The sequence below is a fragment of the Vicugna pacos genome, chromosome 2 (genome assembly GCF_048564905.1).
Source record: "Vicugna pacos chromosome 2, VicPac4, whole genome shotgun sequence".
Taxonomy (NCBI): domain Eukaryota; kingdom Metazoa; phylum Chordata; class Mammalia; order Artiodactyla; family Camelidae; genus Vicugna; species Vicugna pacos.
The window spans coordinates 12,381,784-12,405,580 of NC_132988.1; the positions used below are offsets into that span (position 1 = coordinate 12,381,784).

Genomic DNA, 23,797 nt, shown 5'->3' on the forward strand with positions numbered 1-23,797 from the left:
ACAGGCCTCACTGAGAGCCTTCCCTCTTCCTCACACACTCTGGGGAAGGATCAAGGCTTTTTAGGGAAGAACAGCCCTGTTAGAGCTCTCTCTTCTGATTATCCTGTGATTAACAGAGGAGGAATAGAAGGCTTTTCATTAAAACTATGCCCAGCTGGCCTTCAACAAATCATCAAAGCTGACATGAGCATTTTATTAACCAGAGGCTCACTCAGAATGCCAGGGAGACTGTCTTGAGATATTATTGGCACAAAAAGACATTGAAGGGTTCTTGATGGGTGACATTTAGATGAGTCCAGAGCATCAGCTTGGCCAGACAAGAAGGAAGGAAACTCTGGTTCAGAAGATGACAGTGTAAGAGAGAATGTGCTCAAAATTGAAGAGTTCATGGACATCTCAGAGAAGGAGGACATTTTGAAATACTTGAATGAACAAATATTTCCTTGAAACTTAGGAAAAGCAGCTGGAGGAAAAATAAAAGCAAAAAAAAAAACAGAAAAATTCATTAGCCCAAGATATAATAGAGGCTGATGATATTACAAGTAGGTCTGAAGTGTGTACCTCAATCAATTCCATCATGAAATATAAATTATGCTGTGGGGATAGCTGAAATTCAAAATGTTCAGTGGAAACTGCTCTAAAATCTAACAAGCCAGCTTTGAGCCCAAAGCCCAGTGCAAAGCCATATTTACAAACCTCCTTCTAATTTTAAGAGCTCATTCCCCTCTTCTACTTTGACTTCTTTAATCTTCTCTATACCTGCAACCACGCAGCATAGTGTAATGGAAAGAGAGTCGCAGGCTTAAGGACCAGAGGGTGAGTTCCCTCCTGGTTTTACTTCTCGAGGGGGTGAATTTAGGTGAATTATTGAATTTCATTCTGTGCAAAAAAGGTAATATCATCAAACTAGATTCTTGTGAATCAGTGAGATAATTTATGTAAACTGCTTGGCACATGGTAGGGGCTCAATTAAATTAGCAATCCTCCCTCCTCCCCTCTCAGGATTCTAGAGGAGAAAATAGCTTTTCCTGAGGCGGGACAGACAAAGCACAGAGGCTGGCTAGATGGAGGAGGTTCCTCCAAATTTAGCTTTGTCCCACTTTTGAGTTGCTCCGTTCCCAGACCCACTCCCTGTGGTAATGGGACCCTCCTGTAGCCGCTGTCCCAGCAAGATGAAAGCTGCTGTGTGACCAGCTTGTACGGACTGCCTGGGACTGTCTTGTTTTGAGCACTGAAAGTCCCAGGAAACTCCTCAGTCCCTGGTCACCCTAAAGCTTCCTTAGGGGTTAGAGCAGCTTCATGGGTGCCCCTAGGCACCTATGGGGTCCAAGGCTGTCACACTGGATTCCCCTCTGGGGGCTTGCTCAATGCTCCCTCACCACAGCAGAGAGCTCCTGGGAAACCCAGGCCACGAATCCTTCTCAGACAGACAGTCTCACTGATGCCGGCACCGTGTTTCACTGGGGGCTGTTACATACCAGACACATATGTTATCTCACAGGGTCCTCCCACCCAGACTGCAAACAGGAAAAAAAGAGAAAAATGAGCCACAAGCAAGTGGTGGATCTGGGTGAAAACCCAGGTCTGGCAGACTCCCAGAAAGCCCGTTCCCTGAAAAATAAGAAATTAAAAAGGGATGTGTGGGGTCTGGGAGGGGATGGAGAATGAGGCCTGAGAATCCCAGTTCAGCCATTTCAGAATGTTCCCTGTCCCCCAGCCCTCCCCCTCCACCTAGAGAATTAGAATGAGTGGGAGAGGTGGCTCAGCCAGTGTTAAAACGCTCTCCACGCGGTTCTGACACATCCCCGGTTCTGACACATCCCCGCTTCCCTACAGGCCCTGCTGAGGACCTCTGGGGAGGGCCTGGCTCTTCAATGGGAAAAAGACACTCTGGAGCTTTTGCAAATTCATTTGAACTTGGAGACCCAGAAGTCTCGGAACATTACTCCAGCGACCCCTCATTTCATGTACCTCCTCCCTAGGGAGGGGTCAGGCCGGGAAGGTGGCATGTTTCAGAGGCAGCTGTTTGTAACCTTTTCAGAAGCCCCATGCTGTGCAGCCAGCATTTTCTTTGGACGCAGCTGGAAGGGGTCCCCCTTGAAAGTAAAGCAAGCCCGAAGACCATAAGAAATCCCTGTGAGCCTTTGAGAGTCACAGTAAAGGCCTTAGTGCCCCCAGCCAAGCGCTGTTTTTTTCTCTTTGTGCATGCATCTGTGCTTGGCTGAGGTAGGAATTTTTAGGGGAGCTTGGAGCACATGTGTCACCAGCAGAGACTGAGGGCATTGCTAGATGGTTCAGGACCTCTGGCCAAAGTTTCCCAACAATATCTTTTAATCGCTTCTAGCTGCAAAGTGAATACACCTCCAATCTTTCCTACAAGTCCAGGGAAGTATTTCTTTAATACTGTTTTATTTCTTTTAGTCATTAAATGGAGAAGTCTCTAGTTTTTTCTATCATTCCAAGGAAGTACTTCCTTGTACTGTTGGGAGGAGGAAAAGGAGAGAGCCTCTTGCTGGCTTGCTATTGTCTTAGAACTTTCCACCCGGAACCCTCACCAGCCATATATCCCCACTGGTGCCCTGTGTCAGCTTTGGCCTCCAGGCCCCAGGCTGTTAACTTGCATTTGCTGAACACGGTGCTGTGTACCAAGCACCTGCCTGGGGCCTTCCCATGCAAATGTGTTCCTGGAGGCCCGTCCATGCCAGTCTTTCATTTAACTTGCTGTTTGATTCCTCAGGCTGGGCACAGTGCAGGTCATGTGGTGGGCACACAGTAAGAGTGTCCTGAACATTATGTCACTTACCTTTCACCATAACCCTGAGATGGGCATGTCTCAACTTGACAGGTGAGGCTCTGGGGGTTCACTGGCTGGCCCAGGGTCGCACAACTGGAAGGTGACCCTGCAGGCCGGCGCCCCACCCCCTCTCTAAGCCCAGGCTCCTTCCCCTACGACTTGTTTTCACAGGTGAGCAAATGTCCTCACACAGCAGGTACACATTGGATGCCCGTTGAGCTAAGTGCAGGAACACAAAGGAGTACAAGATACCAACAGGGTACAAGAGGTCTAGTCTCTGACAGTGAACATGGAGCTGTTTTCACCTGCAGGAAGGGGAGCACAAAAGAGGGCGGGGTCACTTCTTCGGTCTGAGGTCAGGTTTCCCAGAGCAAATGACTCGTGAACTGGGTCCCAAAAGGTAACAGATCTGCAGGCAGCTGGGGAAGTGGGGAGGTGCGGGGAGGGCGACTTGGTTTGCCTGGAGCCTGGGTTGGGGGACGGGGGAGCAGTTATTGACGGAAATGGAAGGGGCCTTCCTGCTCCTCCCCTCTCCCCGGCACAGGTCCCTCCCTCCCCAGTTTCAGGAAGGGGTTTAGCGAGAGTCGCAAAGTGGCATGACTGCAAGGATGAGGCACAGGGCAGAGCTTTAGGGTGGAATCCGGAAGGATTGAACCTGCATCTCCGCATCACAGGTAAACCTCTTCCCTCTCTGCCAGGGCCTCTGCACTCAGCGGAGGCAGAGCGGAAGTGCTGGGCGTCCCTAGCCCACCACCCACCGCTCTGAGATCACCTCCAATCCTTGTAAGTCTGCAGGCAGCTGAGATGTGTCACTGAACATCACCCACCACACATCTCCCCACAGTAAGTGGGAGGGTTTGAGTGGATGGCAGGAAGAGGGGGGCGTCAAGAGGGCCACCTCTCTCCTGTCCCTGGAAACTACAGTCAAGCTCCCAGAGTACAAGAGCATCTCTTGGTACCGCCACCACCACTGAACTGGCCATTGGAAGGAGACAGGCTCTGACAGAACCCAAGGGGCAAAAACTGCGGTCCAGCCTCTGTGGGGGCAAGTTTGGCTGGGCAGTCAAACCTGCCATTTATAGGTCAGGCAAGTTCCCAAGATTCCTGGTCTGGCAGGAGAACCTCAGAAGTTTGGACATCACCACTGTCCCTTCTGCCCCCCAGCACCCACCTCCCTTCCCACTTTTCCCACCTGCTACTCCTTAGAAAAGAACAAATCCAGGACGTTTCACCCATGGCTGCTGAGCAGGTGCCCCGCTCTTTGTATGCAGACCCACCTGGTCTGGAATATTTCTCCAAGGGCACGTCCAAGTTTCAGAGACCGAACGTGGTGCAGCATGGAGCTTTCAACCTCTTCCTTCATTTCAACCCACCCCCAAGCTGCCTGCGTTGCTGGCTGTCCTGGCTCCCTGGGAAGTGACAAGCCCAGCTGCGTGAATAATTGCGTGTCACAGGAGCAGTGATATACGAGTCTGCTTGGCCGGCTTGCTTTCTTGCACTCATATGTCATTCACGGTTCCGCAGCCCGCTGCGTTCTAAGTGAGCGTGAATCAGATGGGAGAGGACGTTCCCACGGAGTTCTCTTCCCCCGAAAGGAAAAGCTCTGCGCTGCCGTCCTTCCAGGTGTGTGTCATTCCCGCGGGCTGAGATGGGAAAACCCGGCACGGACTGAAGTGCGCAGTCCTACGCCCGTTGGAGTCCAGAGAGCCCAGGGTCCCTAGCCCCAGGACGCTGTGCCCCCCTCCTAAGTGACACAGGAACTTGTACATTAAAAAAGAGGGAAATCGTGTGAGTCACTGCACTTACAGGGAGGAGAAGGGAGAGGTCCTCTCCACTGCTTCTTACCATCTCTGGTTCTCAAGGGCCAAACTGGTCCTCTCTGCAAAGCAGGATTTTCTTGGTGGTGCCTGAACCCCGGTCCCCTTTGTGGCTGGGCCTGGGTGCACTCAGCACAGCGATCTGCAGGCCAAGGGGGCCTCGTCAGTAGAGCTGGGATATGACAAGTGGATTGGGGGGCTCCTCAGCCAGCAGGTGTAGGGCAGCTGAGGGCTCTGGGCCCATGAAGCTTCTGCCACCGTCCATTTCAGAGCCACCCGCCTCCCTTCCCAGGTGTCTGGCCCCTGCCCTGCCCTGCCCTGGAGGATTCTGGCTGCTGGAGCCCAGCTGCCCAGTGTTCTCACTTCCTCCCACCTGGGCTCTCCCCTGAGGGCACACAGCCACTTTGAACTTGTAAAGGATGTATTGGTTTCGAGGCTGGGTCCCTCTTGCTGCTGTTCTGTGTTCTCTAGAGTTTTGGCCATTGTTGGATAAAGGATGTTAACAAAGGTCTCCCTTCCTAGAGGCTGCGACCACAGAAAACAGACTCCAGGAAGAACCAGTCACAGAACAGGAGGTGCTGGCACCTCCTGTGTGCTCCCTCTGTGGACAGAAGGAGACCTGAGGTGACCTGGGCCATCATGGTCACTGTGCAGTGGAGGAAAGTGAAGTCCATGCCTTGTCTTGGGTCACATAGTGACTTCTTGGCTGGACCAGAGCCGCCCAAGTTGGCTGATTCTCAGTCCCCACTTCAAGGTCCATCAGCTCATTGTATAGATGATGATGACCACCGTCTAAATGCCTTCCCATAAGTATTTCCTGTCTCCCCCACCTGCACATCCACCAGTGCTGCATGCTCCTTGAGACTTGGTTTCTCATCCCTACTACACCCTGGTGCCTGAACAGTGTTATGTAACAGGAGCTCAGTCAATAGCTGTTGACAGACTGATGGGTTTGGAGCCCTTTCCATGGCCCTGACCTGCCTTCAGTAGCCCTGTGAACCAGGTGTTTAAGAAGAGACCTCAGAGCAGAGACTCACTCAGGTGAATAGAACGCCTTGTCCTCACTAGACCCTTTACTGAGCGGACAGGACTGGTGGTGAACTGGGCAAATCAGGAGAACAGCTGTGAGTTACTCTTTTCACTTCTGCTTTGGCACCAGAGAGGTGACCTCACCCACCACCAGGCAGGACAGACTGCTGGATTACTCACCTGCGGGGGAGCTCAGAGCCAGCTGCAAGCTCTCCCTGAATGTGCACAAGGCGGCGTTGAGCAGGTCTGTGGAGTGGGACCCCGTGTGTGCAGTGTGCACATGTGTGCGGAGGGGAGGAAGCCTGAGAGACACATGGATTCCGAGGAGCATCCACAGGCAGCGCCTGAGGAGAGGATGGGCGGGGGCGCGGTGTTCCAGGAGGGCGACCCTCATCTCGTGCATGTATATTTGTAGAGCATAAGTGTTTGAAATAAACAACTACGAATAATTCAAATGAAATAAATTCTGTCTAAGAATTTAGCTGTGTTCCTACTCTCTCACCTCCTCCTCTCTTCCTATTGAACCCGGGCCGTAGGCAGAGCTGGGGGCTCAGAAACCTGGCCAAAACCATTGCAAAATAGTCGAATTCAGACATACAGGAGAAGATCTAGGCTTCAAATGTGGAGACCCCTAATGACTGAGGTCAAAGGTTTCATTGACCAAGGGGCCAAATACCTCACTGAGTTCCCTGGACACAAATTGCCCCTCTGACCCCCAGCAACCACCTCCTTTTCTCTACCCACTTTCCCAGGCCTTCAGTCCTGGAGACACGGAGACACAGGTCTAGATTTAGCATCTAAATGACCCCTCCTCTCCTAGTGCAAACAGTCTCCTAACAATATGCGAACAGCACTTCCCAAACTTAGGGTTGCGTGGAATCCCCCGGGGGAATTTTGCAAGGATTTGTATTCTGCTGACACTCCTGAGGTCCACCTACAGCCCAGGGAGGGTAGGAAGTGAGAGAAGGGAAGAAGGAGGTGAGGAGAGGAGTGGGGACAGCATAGCTGTCACAGGTTATACATCTTTAAAAAAAAAAAAAACCAACTAAATTTATTTTTTTTAATTAAAAAAAAAAAAAACAAGCTCCCAGGGGACTTGGAATCTCCCTAAAGGGAGGCCCGCAGCTCTGTGCCACTCTAACCGGGCTGGGCTGAAGCATAGCCCTAAATCCTGCTTCCACGAGGAGACTGAGAAAGCTTGGCGCCCCCTCGGACAGAGGGCTGCAGCCAGGAAGTGAGTGTCACCAACGATGAAAAGACATTAGAGCCCAATTTTTGGCACCGTTTCTAAGCGTGGGAGCTCACTTCTGCCAGGACGCTGGCTGTAGCCCGGGGTCTTCCTGCTCGGACAGGGCTGTGCCGACAGCAGATTGTACAGGCCTTTGAGGGGCCTGGCAGGGCACTACCTGCCGCTACTTCTGGGAGCTGGGACGGCTGAGGGAAGGGAGGACAGCAGAGGCTGCTTGGCCACCTGGCAAGAGATCTGAGGTCAGGGGACAAAGCAGAGATTCAAAGGAAGCAAACCAACTGAGCGAGGCCCGGGGGGAGGGGGTCAATGGGAGGAGCAGAAGAAAGGCCTGAAGGCTCGGGAACCCCCAGACGCTTTCCCGGAGAGCAGCCCAGCCTGAAAGTCCAGTTTGGTAAATGGGTGGAGAGGGTTTCTCTTCAGCAAAGCGCCCTGTGAAGTCAGCAGATAGATCATGACTTCTCCCTCCAGTCGGGAGGCTGCCTCAGAATGGCCTCGGCCAGAGGGTCCTCCTCGTTTAAACTTTTTAGGGTTCAGTCTCAGCAAAGAAAAGGGACAGTCCCCGCCTTGGGGCCTGTGAGCTCAAGTGGAAACTGAAGTCCCCTCCAGCTGGGGGAGACACCCCCCTGGGGACCCAGCCCGGCCCCCTCGCTTCTGAGAGTGGTGACAGCCATCCAGGCCCACACGACCTAGACTGAGGGGGGACAGGGCCTTCATCTTCCGGGCAAGGCTGACCGTTTGCCCAGTGGCCTTGCTTCTGGAAAACCATTTTGCCAACGGTTGTTTGCTTTACGAGCCTCCCTTTCTATTTAACCTGGTGAGACCCTACCCACTGGCTCCCCAGCTGCCTTGGTTCCCTTCTGGACACCCAGGGCCATGAGTTTACACTCTTTTACACAAATGTGTCATCTTCTAAAGGGCACATTTGTTCCTGCCGCTGCCCTGCTTACAATCCTTCCATAAATTGTTGTCCCCAGATACAGTCCCTGCGGGCCCTCTGAGCTGCACCCCACTTTTACCCCTCCAGTCTCCCTCATAGCCCCCTCCTCCTGCAGCGTCGCCTCCCTGCTCCCCAGACCTGGCACCCGCCTCCCCGCCTTGGACCTCAGGCTCCAGGAGCAAAGCCCCACCAGCCCTGACCACAAGTGTAGTTCGGACCCAGCCTCTGACCCAGCGCTCGTGCTCAGACCCTCTCCACCCACCACCTTCTTGACAAAATTCGAGCCCAGCCATCGTCTCCTCCACCCCGTGGGAGTTAGCCCCCTACTCTTCCCTGCCTCCGACGTCCTGGGTGCTGACTTGTTCTTGCTTTCTTAAACTTACCTCCATGCATCATAATGGTTATTTTCCTGTCCCCTCCCTGGTGGACAGTGACCTTGCCAGCTTCTCCCAGCCAGGTCCTAGCACAGGGTTGGGCACCCAGTGAAAGGAAAGGAGGGGTGGGGAGAAGAGCCAGGAAGAGACCAGGTTAGTCACTAAACTTGAAGTCAAAACCTTTTCTAAGGCAAAAGTAACTACGGTCAGGGCAGGGTCTAGGATGAGGTAAGGAAGACCCGGTCTCAGGTCAGATATGTGCAGGCCAGCACCTGAGGGTGAGGCCTCCTTAACTTTTGTGCCCTAGACGCCTCTCTCCCCTCACCCCAGACTGACGAGTGTCTTCCCTTGGAGAACTACAGTGTAGGAAGAGAGGAGACAATCAAACTGTAAATCAAATCATATTTAATTACAAACCATGGTGCGGGCTGTGAAGGGAAAGGACACGTGGCTCTGAAAATCAGAGTCAATCAATGAAAGATGCTCCTTTCCCAGAGACGGGAATCCAGAGTCAGCACCAGACAACTCAGCAGAACGACGCCCTTGTTCACAGGCCCTTCTCCAGGCCACCCCCACCCTCCCCCTCCAGCCCCGTGCAGCTGCCTCCTGTCCCACCCCAGAGCAGTCTGGCAGGACCTACGGCAGTGACTATACACCGACTCTGTGCAGGGCAGTCCTGAGAAATGCTCTCCAAGGGCATTAAGGGGCTGTATGTGGAAATGTTCACTGTGGTGCTGCTTGTGGTGACATGGGTGTCCATCTGTAGGGGACCAGACCAGAACAATGGGGCAGCCACATCCTAGGGACTTCCGTGCATCAGTGAGAGTTAGCAACCTAGATGTACACACGGCAATGTGGAAGGAAAATAAAAACAGAGAGCAGAGTTAAGAAACAGGATGAGATTCAGTCACTTATGTCAATTAAAAATACATGTCCAAAGCCATGGAATCTGTGTGTAGACAGACATATAGATACACACACACACACACACACACACACACACATCTAAGAGCAGACATCAAATACATCACGGGGTGGGCTACTGAGAAGACAGAGTGGGAGTGGAGATTACAGTTGAGGGGACAAAATAGTATCCAGCATGAAAGGGCTTTGCACAGACTGATGATAATTGTGCTCCAAGACTGAGTATGGTCAGCTTTATCCTCCGCGCCTGGGGTCCAACACAGAGCAAGACAGTATAAAACCAACCAACCAACCAGTAAAAACTCTGACTAAGGACGCTTCACGTGGGCGGGGTGATTTCATTTCATTTTTTCCAGGGGCCATAGGAATTAACCCCAATTCAATTTCCCACTTCAGGGTTGAGGGACCCAAGGCCCAGAGAGGGCATTGGAGCTGCCCCAGCTGCACAGCACTTAGGTGGCAAGAGAAAGATTTGAAGCAGGTTCTAGCCCCTGGCTGGCACCCTGTGTCCCACTCTGTCCAGTTCCATGTTCTGACCGCTCAACCCAGCCTCCCAGAGTGTTTGTTTAAAGGGCTTGGCTGTGTTTGTCTTAGCACAGGGGCGCCCAGTCTGAAGTAATGCCCTGGTGTGAATGGGCCTCCCTGTGTGGAGTTCAAGGTGAAAACCTCCTAGGGAGATGCGAGGCTCATGTACTGCTTTATCTTTGTTGTTTAGTGTTGTTTTCCTCTTTCCAGGACAACTGTCTCAAAGCTCAAATGAGCTCATCGACTCACCTGGGCAGGTAAGTGCAGAACCTGGACAGAGTTTTAATAGGAGTGAATCCTGTTTGGAGGAAATGATATCATCGTAGTGCTGAGGGCGGGAGGAGCAAGTCTTTAAAGGATCTGGCTCTCCCACAGCCCGTTCAGCCTTCACCCTGCCCATGGCACGGCCAGAAGCCCCACACAGTATGGGTACACTGTGTTGATGTTAACAAATTTGCTGGAACCCACAGACCCATAAACCTGCAGACAGGAAAACTGAACAGGGTATTAATGTGGGTAGTTGGTGGAGGTTTCTGATGATAACTTTCCTGAGAGAGGAGGATGAATGGTGAGTGTCGGGGAGCCTCTCCAAGGAGCCGCCTTCGAGATGGGCGTATACCATTAATGCCCCCCAAATCCTGTGTAGCCCGGCTTTTTATGATCAAAGCACCATATACATACACAAGGAAAACTGCATATATAGTAAGGATGAATATTCACAAACTCCACGTACCCATATAGTCAACACCCTGATCGAATTTCAGAACATTCTCAGACTGCAGAAGCTAGGCGTGTCCCTTTCGGGTCCCCGCCCACCTCCTAGTGGGTCAGCACTCAGCTGACTTCTAACAGCACAGATGAGTGTGCAGCCCGTGTCCTCCTTGTCCATGTCAGGGTCAAGTGTCAGCAGGCAAGAAACCATGTGCTAGTTAATTAAAGCCCCATTATTTTATTTTTTAAGTTATTTTTTTCATTTTACTTTGTCTTTTGGGGAGGGAGTAATTAGGTTTATTTTTATTTATTTACTTTTTTTAAAATTCTATTTATTTATATTTACTTTTTTAACGGAGGTACTGGGTATTGAACCCACTCTACCACTGAGCTATACCCACTTCCCCCACCTTTTTTTTTTTAAAGATAGCCCCTTTAAAATATTAGTGTGTTTGCCCTCACTGTTCTCTAGAGAGAGAGGCGGGTGACAGGCAATATTCCCAGCCTGGGGGCTACTGAGGCACCAAGAGAACTAAGTAATTGCTTTGTCTTGGAGTCTCACAGAGAGTCAGCAGAAACCCAGCTGCCCGTCCAGGGCCCCGGCTGGCTCCCGGCTTGTCCTGCACCATCTGACATCCACAGGCATCATGCAACGGGCTGCGGCTCTTTGCTGAGTCACCTGTGCCCTGTTGGGATGACCCAGGTTTGAAGCACCTGGGATGAGATGCCGGCATTTTCCTCTAAGAGGTCCCAGTGGTGACAAACCTCTGAGCCTTAAAGATGAATGGGATTGTGGGAAACAACCAAATACTGGAGCCACACATGAGAAACAGTGGTCTGGTATGCTCCATTCGCTCTTAGAATTCCTCTTTTAGAAATTCCTTTGGAGCCAGATGATAAGGTGCAGTTCTTTTACCTTGTGGTTGTATGTTTGTGATGAAAGATGGTTAAAAGCCTATGGGACCACCCATTGTTTTTGTCACATGAGTGCCCATCAGAAAATAGGGCCCAGGCCAACTGTCACTAAGCAAACAGGAAAACATTCACGGAACAGACTTCCCTAGTAATCCTGATTACCATTTTTTAAGCCCCTTTCATGCACCAGAATGTATCACCCGTTTTAATGACAACCTCGAGAAGTGGGCATGATTTTTCCCTTTCACAGGTGAGAAACTGAGACCCAGATGGTAACTTGTTTTCCCCAAGGTAATCAGTTAGCAGAGCTGGGATTTGAACCAGGTCTGTTCGTCTTCATAACCCACACTCTCACAGGTCCCCAGAAAGGCCAGCAACGGATGTGCTCTTTGAGCCCCTTCTGGGAGGGTGGGCAAGGCCCCTAGTGCAAGATGTGAGTGGAGCAGAAGGGCTGGGCTGCAGTGTGGCCTCAGCGTCCCTCACACACTTGCCAAAAACTCTACCATTATAAACATAGAACGAACATCAACCCCGATGGGAAGTGGGAGGGCATGGCCCCCCAGCTTCCCTGGAGGAATGAGGAAACAGACATATAGAGAGGATGCGTAAGCTGGGTCACCTAGGGCAGGACGAGGAGGACTCAGGAAGTCCAGGCCTCTGCTCTTTCCCCAGAACTGGGTGACCTCCTTTGTTTGACTGTTTTCCTTGCAGCCAGGGTGGCAGGTGTCAACAGGCAAAGGACACACCCTCTTAGGCAGACGGGGTCTCAGGTGGTCCCACAGCAGAGTCAGGAAGGAAGGGGTGTGCTGGGCCTTGGAGACAGAGCCTGCCATTCCTCATGTTCCTGCTGAGTTTCGTTGACCTTGAGGGAGACTCCAGGCACAGCGTGTTCCCCTGGCCTCTCCCTGAAGCAACAAGGAGCCTCCTGCTGTCAAGAGCACCTTCCCTCCATATACATGTTGGGCGAACATTTTCCCAGAGGAAGGACACAAGGAGTCCGGGTGGGAGGGAATCCCCTGAAGACTTTGGCCAGAAGGATGAGATCATGGGTCTTGGAAGCAGATGCATTTTATAGATCCAATAAATTAGACGGAGCCTGCCTAGTTATGTGTGAGCAGGTGTCATGGAGCCCTGCCCTGCCTACTCTGCTGCAGGAGGAAGCAGGAGTAGACGCAAAGCTGGGTTCAGAGACCTGCCGAAGGTCACGCAGCCAGATAGGGACAGAGTCCAGGGGAGGACCCAGTGCACCGAGATAGCAGGCAGCCATGGAACCTATTGGACCCCCTGCCTGAGGCCCGTAGGTCTCTAGGCCTTCAAGTGAGCTATCTCCCATCACTGGGCCCCCGAGAAGCTGCCAGGTGTGGGCTCTGACCCAGAACAGTGATGATGGTAAACACTTGCACGGTCCAACATATTCAATCATTTACCTCTCTTAACTGCTCTCAAGTTACATAGGGCTGTGATTTCCAAGCAGAGGTGTTAAGCCATTTGTCCAAAGTCACACAGCTAATAAAATGACCCAGCGGCAATAGCCTAGTTGCTGGTAGAGGTCAGGCTCCTAGCTGTGTCTATCTCCCCAGCATCCCTGGAAATGTGCCAGCACCCTGCGCAAATCAAGGATGCGAGGGTTGTATGTGAAATGCCCGGTGGCTGCTTCTCTCTGCTCTCAGGGGCCAAGGATGTGGCTGAGGGGTGTCCAGTTTCTTCCCAACAGGCCTGAGGGTTTGCGAGGTGGCCACGAGGTTCCCTTGCTCTTAATATGAAGCGTAGACCCAGCGCCTGGGGCACCCAGCACTGTCTTTATCTTTGCTCTTGTCCCTTCTCCAGCCTCTCATGGCCCTCCTCTCCCAGAAGCCCTTTGCTCCCTCCATGGGTCCTTCAGCTGGGGGTCCTGGGTGCCTTACCAGGCAAAAGCAAAGACCTTCCCAGTGAGGGAGCGATCCCGGCAGTGGTCCTTGATCGCGGGTCCCCGAGTCTTCCCATCACCCATTCGAGTTCATCTACCCACGCATGCGCACTGAACACCTACTTAGTGCCGGCCTGAGCCGGGTCCCGGAGGGCTCCACGGGTGAGGACTCACCCTAATCTCCACTTGACACGCGCTCAGCCCTAGTTCAGGAGTCAAACACAACCAACTGTTCTACAAGGCAGGTGGGGATCAGTGTTCTAGCTCCAAGTGCTCTGAGAGTTCAGGGGAGGGAACGATCAATTTCCTAAGAAAAGGGTCGGAGGAGGAGAGAAGTATGTGATCTGGACTTGGAGGTGGCTGGGCTTCTGAGGAGCCACTGGACGACATAGGCTTGAGTGCCCTGTTTTAGAATCCCTGCAAGACTCAGAACTTTCCAGAATCACAAGCTTTCCTTGAATTCTTACTGAGCATCTGTCATAAGGTGACTGTCCTTGCATTTCTGAGAGCTGCCCTACGGACAAATCCAAGAGGAAAGAGCAGAGGCTGCCCATGGCAACAGAGGGCCCCATCCCCAGGAGACCCCACCCCCAGAAGACCCTCTACAAGTGCTTTTTGGTTCAAGGACAAGGATGACTGTCATGAAGCTTCTTCTTGTAACCTATTAAGGTACAGCTGGTCCTCCCAGGAGGTGACACCTTTGAGGGAAAAGTGGCTTTCAGGGGTTACTGGGTCAACTCAGCAACTGAATCTGGGGAAGCCATTTCACATGCTTGGAGTCTTCCAGGTGGAAGGGACTTGAGGGACCTCCAGCCCAGGAAGGGGGACAAGCAGCTTCAGTGTGAACTCCTCCTGTACTTGAATGAAGACTCATCTTCATTTTTCTTTGAAATGACACAGAATAAGATTGATTCCACCACCAGGTTCTTAGTGTTGCTTTTTCAGTTTAAAATCTGGATGTCCTCATCCTCAAGCCTGGCACCCAAAACCTCAGCTGTCTCTGTCATTCTCCTCCATCATACTCCAGCTCATCAAGTTTCCTCCTGAAAGGTGTCCCAGGCTGGCGGCAGGGTCCAAATGTGGACTGACCAGCTGGATATCATGTCGCGTACTGTTACCCCATGAATGTGGCCAAAGATGGTGCCTTGGGTAGCCGTGTGGCACTACTGCTCATGGGCTCCCCTTCTACCTCTCTCCCAGAAGGAATTCTTCCACCAAAGAGTAGAAATGACAAATTTCTTCTCCCACTGGGTCGCTGGGACAGTGGATGTGTAGTGAGTAACTGTCTGCAAAGCTGCAAGGTTCTTGGGAGAAAAGCACCAGTCAGAGTTCAGCCCATTATGATCTGGTTATGAAAAGCTCGGGAAAGGGCTGAGAGATGCAGACACCTTATCCAGGTGCCTATCTGGTGACTCCTATTTCTATTGTATTCAAACCTGAACTGGGAGTAGGAGGCCCCGTGGGGGCGGGGAGGCTGCTCTTCGGTCTCTCAGCAGGGGCAGGAAGCCTGCCCTGCAGGCAGCCCACCTCTTCCCTCTCCTCCCTGGAGATGAATCAGCTGGTGGGAACCGCTGGTGCCTTGGGAAAGAAGAAAATACAGCTGACCAGTGAAGCTGACGTCTCCACTCAGCCACAGCTGAATAGAGGCACTGTTCTTTCCAAAGCTGAACCATCATTTTACTCCAAATATAGTTCAGGCCCCTCTCCTGCACTCCTCAAACTGGCAAAGTGGTGCCCCTGGAAGTGGTCAGACTGTCCAGATCCTCAGCAGTTTCCCCGGTCCGATGGGAAGCTGTTTACAGCACTGAGTGGTGAAAAGTAAATTATTCTGTGCTGACAGGTTTGGAAAGAACCCCAGGCGCAGTGCTCCTTCCAGGGAGGGCTTCTACATCCTAAAACAGGACGAAGGGGGCTGAGTGCCGGCGTTCTGCAGGCCTCGCGTGAGGGCGCCGGCTCCCGCCCGCACTGAGTCAGCACCCTGGAGAGCTGCCCCACCCCCTTTCTAACCGGTGAGGTCAGCGCAGATGCGCCCGCCCGGCCCCAGCGCTCAGCGGGAGAGGGAACCGCGGCGGCCACTAGGCAAAGCTCCCAAGAACAGAGTTGAAGTGACGCTCGTGAAGCCGGTGGAAAACTCCAGAACCCAAGAGGCCCAGGGAGCAGGGCTCCAAAGAGCAGTTTTGCTGACAAAAATCACCCTGGGCCCTCAGATGGGTGTGGCATTGCTCAGCACTTCTCGCGAATTACTTCACTGACCTGAAAGGTAGCCATTGTGAGACTTGAGTGAAGTGTCACAGCCTCTGTTCCCCTGGAGCCACTGTTCCGGACGCTTGGGTGCTGCGTTACTGAGAGCTCCAGACTCAAAGGAGGAGCCAAGCATGCCAGTGGAGGTGCTTCTGTAGCAAGATCCAAATTTGACCACTTCCTGGGGCCCAGAGGCAGCTCTCCCCTCAGCCAGGCACTGAGCTCAGAGTGAATGCTTCTGCATCATCTGCCTGGGGGAGAAACACCTGCATTAGCTGGTGGAGGCTCGGAGAGGAGGCCGGCCCAGAAAACAACTCATGAGCCCTGCATCAGAACCTAGCCCCTGCCCTCTCTCCAGCCCACTGGTTCTCAACAGCAGGGTGGGAAAATGAATCACTGGGGAGTTGTTTCATGCAAATCTGGGGGTCCCAGCAGAAAGATTCCGACTTGCTGTAGGTCTGGGGTGGGACCCAGAATCCCCCACCAGCCCTGGGTGTCCTGTTGCATACCGAAGCACTCAACCCCATGGAAAGTGGGTGCCACTGGTGCTCTGACACTGTCACTGTCATGGAGAGCTCACTACCCACAGCAAACACCCAGCTCTCACGGAAGTGGCCCACTGGCCCCACTGCTGGCTGCCCTTGGCTCAAAAGACCTGGCTCTGGCCATGCAGTTGGCCTCCCCACTAGCCCCGCCCCCCTTTCACTGGCTATCAGGATGAAGGGGAGTGTGGCTGAATTCAGCCTTGAAAGTGCAGGGCTCTCACCTTTCTGGGCCAGTATGCTGTCAGGAAGGAAAGGTCGTCTCCCAAAGAGAAAGGGCCCATATCATATTTACTGGTGTTGGCCTAGGAGATGGAGCTCCTGTGTCTGACCCAAGAGGGGAGAGGATTTCTCTTCACTGGCAATGTAGAGTGAACATGACCCCTGACATCAGTGGTGGTGCCTTAACTTCTACTCGATGCCACGAAGTAGGGGAGGCATGTTCTTGGCACCCTGGTGTTTTCCTTGCGGAACGCTGCTACAGGTGAGGTTCTCTTCTATAGAAATGTCAGTGCCACAGTCTGCACATAGAAGGGTTAAAGAGGTTTCTAATGGGCTGTCCTGGAAACCTAGCTACAATGCATGACATGGCTGCTCTGGGAATGTGCATTCTGAATTCCTCAAATATAGCTGTGAGCAAACATGGGGCACATCACCTGCTTATGAGGTAGGGACTGCCTGTATGACTCAGCCTTTGAATGTTTCCAAAGAGGCTGTGGACAACGCCCAAGCCCTGATTCCAGAGGCCTGGCATGAATGCACTTTAGAGGCCCTCAAGCAGCATCCCATCAACAGGCTGAGCCACCTTCAGTCCATAGGCTGATGGTCAGGTTGTGCCAGACTCCTGGTGGGCTCTCGGTCAAGGAATCGTGAATAAGGAGATTGTGAGTGCTGCTTGGGGCAGTGACCCCTCCTGCAGTGGGGTCCAATTCTCCCAGCTGCCGGCCAGGGAGCCAAAACCTGATTGTGGGCTCTGGCCTAGAAGAAAAGCCACTTTCTTCAACCATAGTAATGTTACCTTTATCTTCGTTGAGGCAACCCAGTGAGCCATAGGACATTTTACTGGAAGGTATCTGCAGATGAAAACAACCCCCGGAGAGCTTACTCTGGGTTATATTTTCAAGTCTGTCCCGGATTTGGTCTAAGCTATGCACAGTTGCTCCTTGGATGCTGAGTAGGATGACTGCAGACCCACAGTCACCCATTTTGTTTGTGCTCACAGCCCAAAGAATTTTAAGAAGTACTTAGCGAGTGACCAGATGCAATGTCTCATTCAAATTTGGTTTATATGTTTAATGCTTATATGTGTTCAAGAACACATACTGAAAAAAATTTTTTTTTGGTAGGACTGAAGCATGAAGCAAAGGTACAATGAAGAATTAAGAATAAAGTTTAAGTTTCAATAGAAAATTCTGTGAAATTGCAAAATATCATCATTGCCAGATGAGAAGAGGTAGAGGCAGAAGTTGGTGAACCTGTGCACCTTGGAAGCCTGAATGAATAGTTTTACTGAACCATTCTGGAGCCTCTTTCTGGAATACATAAATTTGCAGACTCTTGAATGAACAATTAGGAAACTGTGGCCCCTTTAAACCCAACGTGTATTTTCAGGAGGAAGACTAGAACACAGGCTCCTTGTGAAAGCCATAAAATAAAAGGGTAAAAATAAAACTCCTTGAGACCCACTGTGAAAATAAAAAGCCTTGCTTTGGTTTATGTCTGTGACCCCTAGTACTACAGAGTTGATGACATAGGGAGGGGGCCCAGCATCCCAAACTGCTTACAACCCAGGCAAAACCAGGCTACAAATGTCCCCAGGGCAGCAACTCACAACACCATCTATTCTCTCATCCGTGGGTGCCTGAGCCCAGGATCTTCCTCTAATCTACTGTCAGACAGATTGAGAGAGCAGCTAGGACTAAAACTTGATAAGAAACCCCAGGTATATGAGGTCTTTTTTTTCAAAGAAGCACCAACAGTGGGTTTCAAATCAGAGCCTGCCTCCCTCCCTCTCTGCTCATTCCTGAGGCAACCACAGAGGTGAGCTGTGATTTCCCAACAGTGTCCTGAGCCAAAACACATGAGGACACCCAGGAGCAGATCCAGACTTGCCGGCCCCACGGAGATTACGCAAAGCTTGGCCCGCAACATGGAATAACGTGAGCAAGTAAGGGTGCTGAACATTCCATCCGCGGCCTGCGTGCCAGGTGCATGCCCGCATCCCCGCAGGTCTGGCGCAAGGCCCGCTCCCCAGGCCCTCAGTTAACTGCAGGTACTGTGCTACCAAGAAGACACACATCAACAGCCTAATTTTGGCTCTTGAGCCTTTTGAGGATAGGACTGCTCTGTCCCAACCCTCTGGCAACTCCTGCATCCCACCTTCTCGCTGTGCAGGAGATGACATCCTCACCCACCAGGATCACGCGCACACCCCAACAGAAGCAGTGAGGATAAGACACCAATCCCATAAACAGGAACTTTATTAAACTACACGTTACATAAAAGAACATATAAATGGACCTTTAAATACATTCAGTTCATCTTAAATTTATATAGAAACTTATTTACATTTCTGCATTATACACTTAAATTATTTTTCCAAGCTTACTACCGATAAAAGGTAATAGAATGATCACCTGCTCACACAGATGCATACAAGTTGTCCACAGGGCTAAGCAAAACACCACTTCTCAGGAACCTCAGCTTATTAGATTTCAAAGCAACAACTCATTCTGAAGGTGCTTTCTTCTAAGCAGGCCTTCGTGTGAGACCTCTACCGTGGAGATGCTGGAGGTTAGTTCTGGAAGCTGATCCCAGGCAGAGATGGGTCCTCGGGTGTTTATGATGACTTGGATTCCTGGAGTCAGCAGGACTCTTGAAGGCCGTCATCAGGGCCATGCCCCCACCTCTGCAGACTAGGAAACAGGATTAAAGGAGAGGGAGTGACTTGCCAAAGCCACACAGCATCAGTGATGGAACAGGGACTAGGACCCTGGTTTCTAGGGTCCCATCAAGGGGTCTCAACCCTGGCACTACCCACAAATCCACACATTTTGACCTTTTTTTTTTTTTTGCGGGCTCTGTTTTTAATGTTGTTGTCTGTATGATTAAATACATGATATTTTAGGCTTTTTGAGATGATGAAAAATGGCTCAGGATTCTCATAACCAGCTTTGTGGAGCCCTGGAAATACCTCTCAGGGCTATTTTTACAAGAGGTTTTGTGGTTAGGTGCCTTACTTCTTCAACCATAAAATTTATCTTTTCAGCTGAGCAGATTTATAGAAGCTCAGAGTTTCCAATTAATTGGGATGGAGGGCAACAAGCACTCTACAGGAGGGAGACTGTAACATCAACTGTATGGATTCATCACAAATACATTATATTTGCCAAAATCCATCTATCACTATCAGATCTGAAACAAAGTTTCACTGATAAGTGACCAAAAGTGGAAAAAAAAAAAAGTGGGGGAGGAGCAATTTTTTAATAACAAAAAAGTGACAAGAATTCCCTCATTTCCCAGTTAGTCAGACGGAAATAGTGAAATCGGCACTGGGTAGAAATGGCACGTTTTCCCCTTTCTTTTGAATGAAGCCTAACTGTTTTTCAAAATTTTCCTGAGAATATAAAATCTTCTGAAAGCAACTTCTTTTTCTTTTCTTTTCTGTCTGTTTTTGAAAACTTGATCTGGTTTTCTCAGGATTTAAAACCACTGTACCACAGAACAGGCATCAACATTAAACAGTATTATTGAGAGAGAGAGAGAGAGAGAGAGACTGTCTCCAGGCTCCAGGTCACATTAGTAAAGGAGAAAGACTGGGAGATTGAAGGGCTTGTTATTCCCTGTAACTAGAGTGAACACAAGTCATAGCAGCCTTCACTCAGTTTCACAACAGACACTCAAGTGAGAAAACACAGAACCGGAAAGATGTGCTCAGCTGAAGTCTGATGATCTTCCATCAAAACATGGCACCTCTGAATTCTGGAAGCTCCAGCATTCTCCCAGGGGCTGCCACTCATCTGCAGAGGAGGCCTGTCCCACTGCCCAGGGAGCCTCTCTAAAACACGGGGGCACCCCATTTGTGTCCACCAGTCTCATTCTCCCTCCTGTTCACACGCAAACCTTCACCAAAGTCAGCAGATAGAGGGGAGCAAGGCAGAGAGACTTCAGTAAGATGGAGCCAACCTCAGAACACCCAAGGGCTTGCATAAGTCCAGCTGCCAGCAATGGACGGTGTGTGGGCAGGTGGAACCCTGAGGCCAGGGAAAACAAGAAGATAAAAACACCTTCATCATTTTTCCCCTGGGAGGCATTTCACGCCGCAAAAAGAACGAACTAAAACAAAACATTTGATTTTATAATATAAAAAATGTCTTTGATGTATAAAAACTGGCCCAAAATCTTCACTCGTTACATAGGCATGTCATCTTCCTCGTCTGAGTCGTTCATGGGTCTCTGTGGTCTGTTTAGGGGACGGGGCTCTCTGGGTCCACTTGTGGGCCGGGTGCGGACATGCCAGTCCATCATCTTGGGGAACGTCGGTGCAGCAGGAGTCGGTGCCATGGGCGTTGGGCCCTGGCCTCTAGGGCTGCAACTTTGGTGACACAGCATTGGCAGGTGGTCCCAGTGGATGACTTTATGTGGAACAGACATTCAGTGTTGGCCTTTCACAGAAGTCAGTCTTCGTCATCTGAACCCCAGGAGGTAAGAGGGGAGGACAGACGCCCATCACTTCCTTGCGGGATGGAGCACTTTCCCCAGGGCCGCCCGGTTGGCATCCTTGAGCCGGAGGGAGGCCCGCTCCCCGGCCCCCCGGCCCTTCAGCCGGGCCTCGGTGCTGGCTGAGGGGCCCTCGGCTGACTCTGGACCCTTCCGGGGGCTGCGGGCGCTGCCGGCCCGCCGCAAGGTGCCACTGTCCTTGGGGGTGGCGTCCTCAGGGCCACTCTTCATCCTCAGCTGCCGCTGCGACATTGTCCGGGTGAGGCCAGGGGCTCTGGCCACAGTGGGGGAACCGGTCCTCAGGCACCTAGACGAAGAGGCGACCGTGTTTCGGGCGAAGCTGGGGACCCTGGCCGGGCTGCGGGGCGCCCTGGGGGCAGGCGGGGACCGGGGCCCTTCTTCGGGGCTCTCGGGGCCCTGCGAGCTCGAGCGGCAGATCTTGTCCTCCTCGGGCTTCGGCCGGAGGACGCTGCGGAGAGGCTTGGCGCTGGGCTTCCTGAAGGAGCTCCTGTGCAGCAAGGAGGGCTCCCTCCCAGGCCGGGCCCCCGTAGAGGGCCTCCCAGGCGAAGCGTCTGAGGTGCCCCTGGAGGCGCTGCGCCGCGACAAGGGCGCAGGTGCGTCCAGGCCGCCGGGGGTCTCGTGAAGGGCTTGCTTCCCAGAGCTGGGGGCACGGCTGGCCCGCGAGATGGGCACGACCTTGCGCATGCTCTCGTTCTCCGAGGCCGTCAGCACCCGCACCGGCTTGATCGCCCCGGCACCCCGCGGGGCAGCCCCAGCCTTGGAGGCTCCTGAGGACGGGGACGCCGACGCCCCTTTGAGCGAGCTCCTCTTCGGTGCCATCACATCCTTCCCTCTGGCGGGCCTGTCTCTGGCAAGGCCCCCCTTGCAGCTGGGCTCGCTCTTCCCAGAGAGGGAGCAGGGAGCCGGGGCCACCCCGGGCGGGCTGCAAGCGGGGTTAGAGGAGACCTGGCTGCCGCCCGCCTCCCCGGCCCCAGAGGACACAGAACCCTCCCCGTCGGCCCCCTCCCCCGGGTCCCCCACTTCCGGCCTGGAGTCAGTGCCCTCGGAGCAGTCCAGGGTCAGTGAGCAGTCGGTGGTGTCCGAGATGTAGAGCAGAGGCGCAGGATCTTTGTTCTCAGGATCGCTGCTGCCCACAGACACCGGAGCTGCACTGCTGGGCTCAACAGAGGCAGCCCCGCCAACCTCCAGGGCTGGACTGGGACCCTTCTGTGCACTTCTGTCCACGGGCATCAGGCTGCCATTGCCGTCACCCAGAGACTGCGGGCTTCCAAACCTTAGAGGTGCCAGCTCCATTGGGCTCAAGTCATTCACCGTCAGCCGAGGTGTCTCCTCCGGGCCCTTGGGAGCCTGGAGGTCGAACTGGGCCAGCCCCGTCACCAGCTCATGCTCCTTAATCCCTAGAGCCAATGGCGAGAGTGGAGGGGACCGCTTTGGACCCAGGCCCACCGGCTCACTGTTCCTCTTTCGGAGGACGCTGTGTCGAACTCGTGGTAAGGCGAAGGCAGCTGCCTCAGGCCGGGAGGGCAGGATCTGATTCTGCCAAGCCAAAGGTGGGTCGCGGGCTACCTCCTCACCCTCCGAGGCCAGAGGTCTGTGTGCTTGGCTGGAGTCCTGGTCCCTCAGTTCTCCAGGCTCCATCCAGGCTGCTGGGGACGGGGCCTGCCAGGAGCAGCTCCCGAGCAAGCTGTTGAACTTGAGCTCCTCGGGGCTGCCAGTGGAGTTTTCCAAGAAAGTCAGCAGCTCCCTGTCAGCAGAGATGCCCAGGGAGAGGCGGGAGCGGCGTGTGTTGGGGGGTCGGTAGGAGGGGCTGATGGGCCTGGGGTGCAGGAAAGGGGGCAGGTCCTCGGCGCCCCTCTTGGTCAGCAGCTCCACATCATTCTCGCTGCTGCTCCGGCCAAACCCAAGATCCCCAGCTGCCCAGCTACGCCGCTTCTGCTCCAGCTCCTTCCGACGCTGCAGCTGCCTCAGCTCCTGCACCTGGCGTTCCTGGTTGTCCTGAAGGAGGGGTGGAGAGAGGCCGGAAAAGGCATTAGACACATGGGACCCAAGTGCAGGTCCAGAGCCAGCTTCCCTAAGACCCCACTGAGATACATGCCTGGAGGAGAGACCTGGGTCGCGATCTTCACTGAGACCATATGTGTTTATCCATGCGGGTGGTGGAGCTCTGCAGGGTGTAATTCTCCCAAAAACTAGGTGGGGATGACCGGTGGTGCTCCCTAGGCCTGGCCCCAACTGTCTGTCTAAGGTTGTCATCAGATCCCTGAGCCCACCTTCCAGCTGTCCAGTAAGGCATTGTGCCCTCAGTGTGGGCTGTGATTCCACACATGCTTGGAACCTCAACTCCGAGGAAACCCAACTTGGTTTTTAAGCAGGGCAAGACAGAAAGGACTTCCAGGAAAGTGCTACTGGGGCAGCAGCAGAGGGAAAAATACTATGGGTGTTAAAAGAGGGAGCCTGAATCTGTGTTGCATGGATACATCTACACACACACACACACACACACACACACACACACACACACACACACACACTCATATGCGGCACATTCTACTTAGCAATGATTTGGATGCATCAGCAAAGACTTGGGATATTAAGAGAGATGCCTTTCAAATTTGTGTTCTTTGAATGCTCCCTGGTAAACACCAGAAATGCCATGGTGGCTCTGTCCCTTGTGCCCCATCCACTTTCCACAACTGGAGAAGAGGATTTGCTTTACAAATCCTCCTAACTTTCACTCAGCTCCAAGAACCCAGCCTCCCCCAACAAAATCCAGCTAGAACAAATGCACACACCAAAGCACATTTTGCTGCCTGCACTTTAAATATACATATGACACATAAATGTGCGGATTGCACAACCCAAATCTGTTATCATTAGCACTTTTTGCTTGAAAATCAATTTCCTCAAACAGTGGACTTTCCCTTCCAAGTTTCTGTGAGGCTCTGGATCTGGCAGAGAACTCTGGGCCCCGCCTGCAGCTCTGGCCTCAGCCTCCCCAAGGACCCTGGGTCGTCTCCTTTCATGGCTGCCTGCGGAGGGCGTGGGGCCAGCTCCTGGCTCTCAGGACAGCTGGGCTGAGAGCATCACACAGGT

The 23,797-nt window shown here is 52.6% G+C and overlaps 1 protein-coding gene across 6 annotated transcripts in view; it reads right to left on the reverse strand.

Moving 5' to 3' along the window:
- Positions 1–18,426: 18,426 nt before the first annotated feature.
- FHDC1 (FH2 domain containing 1) overlaps positions 18,427–23,797 on the reverse strand; it is a 39,777-nt gene continuing 34,406 nt past the window's right edge. For all 6 annotated transcript variants that reach the window (XM_072975545.1, XM_072975530.1, XM_072975534.1 and 3 more), the window contains one exon: positions 18,427–22,699. In XM_072975545.1, the coding sequence (XP_072831646.1) occupies positions 20,693–22,699 (2,007 nt within the window). In that variant the 3' untranslated portion in view covers positions 18,427–20,692. The remainder of the gene's footprint in view (positions 22,700–23,797) is intronic.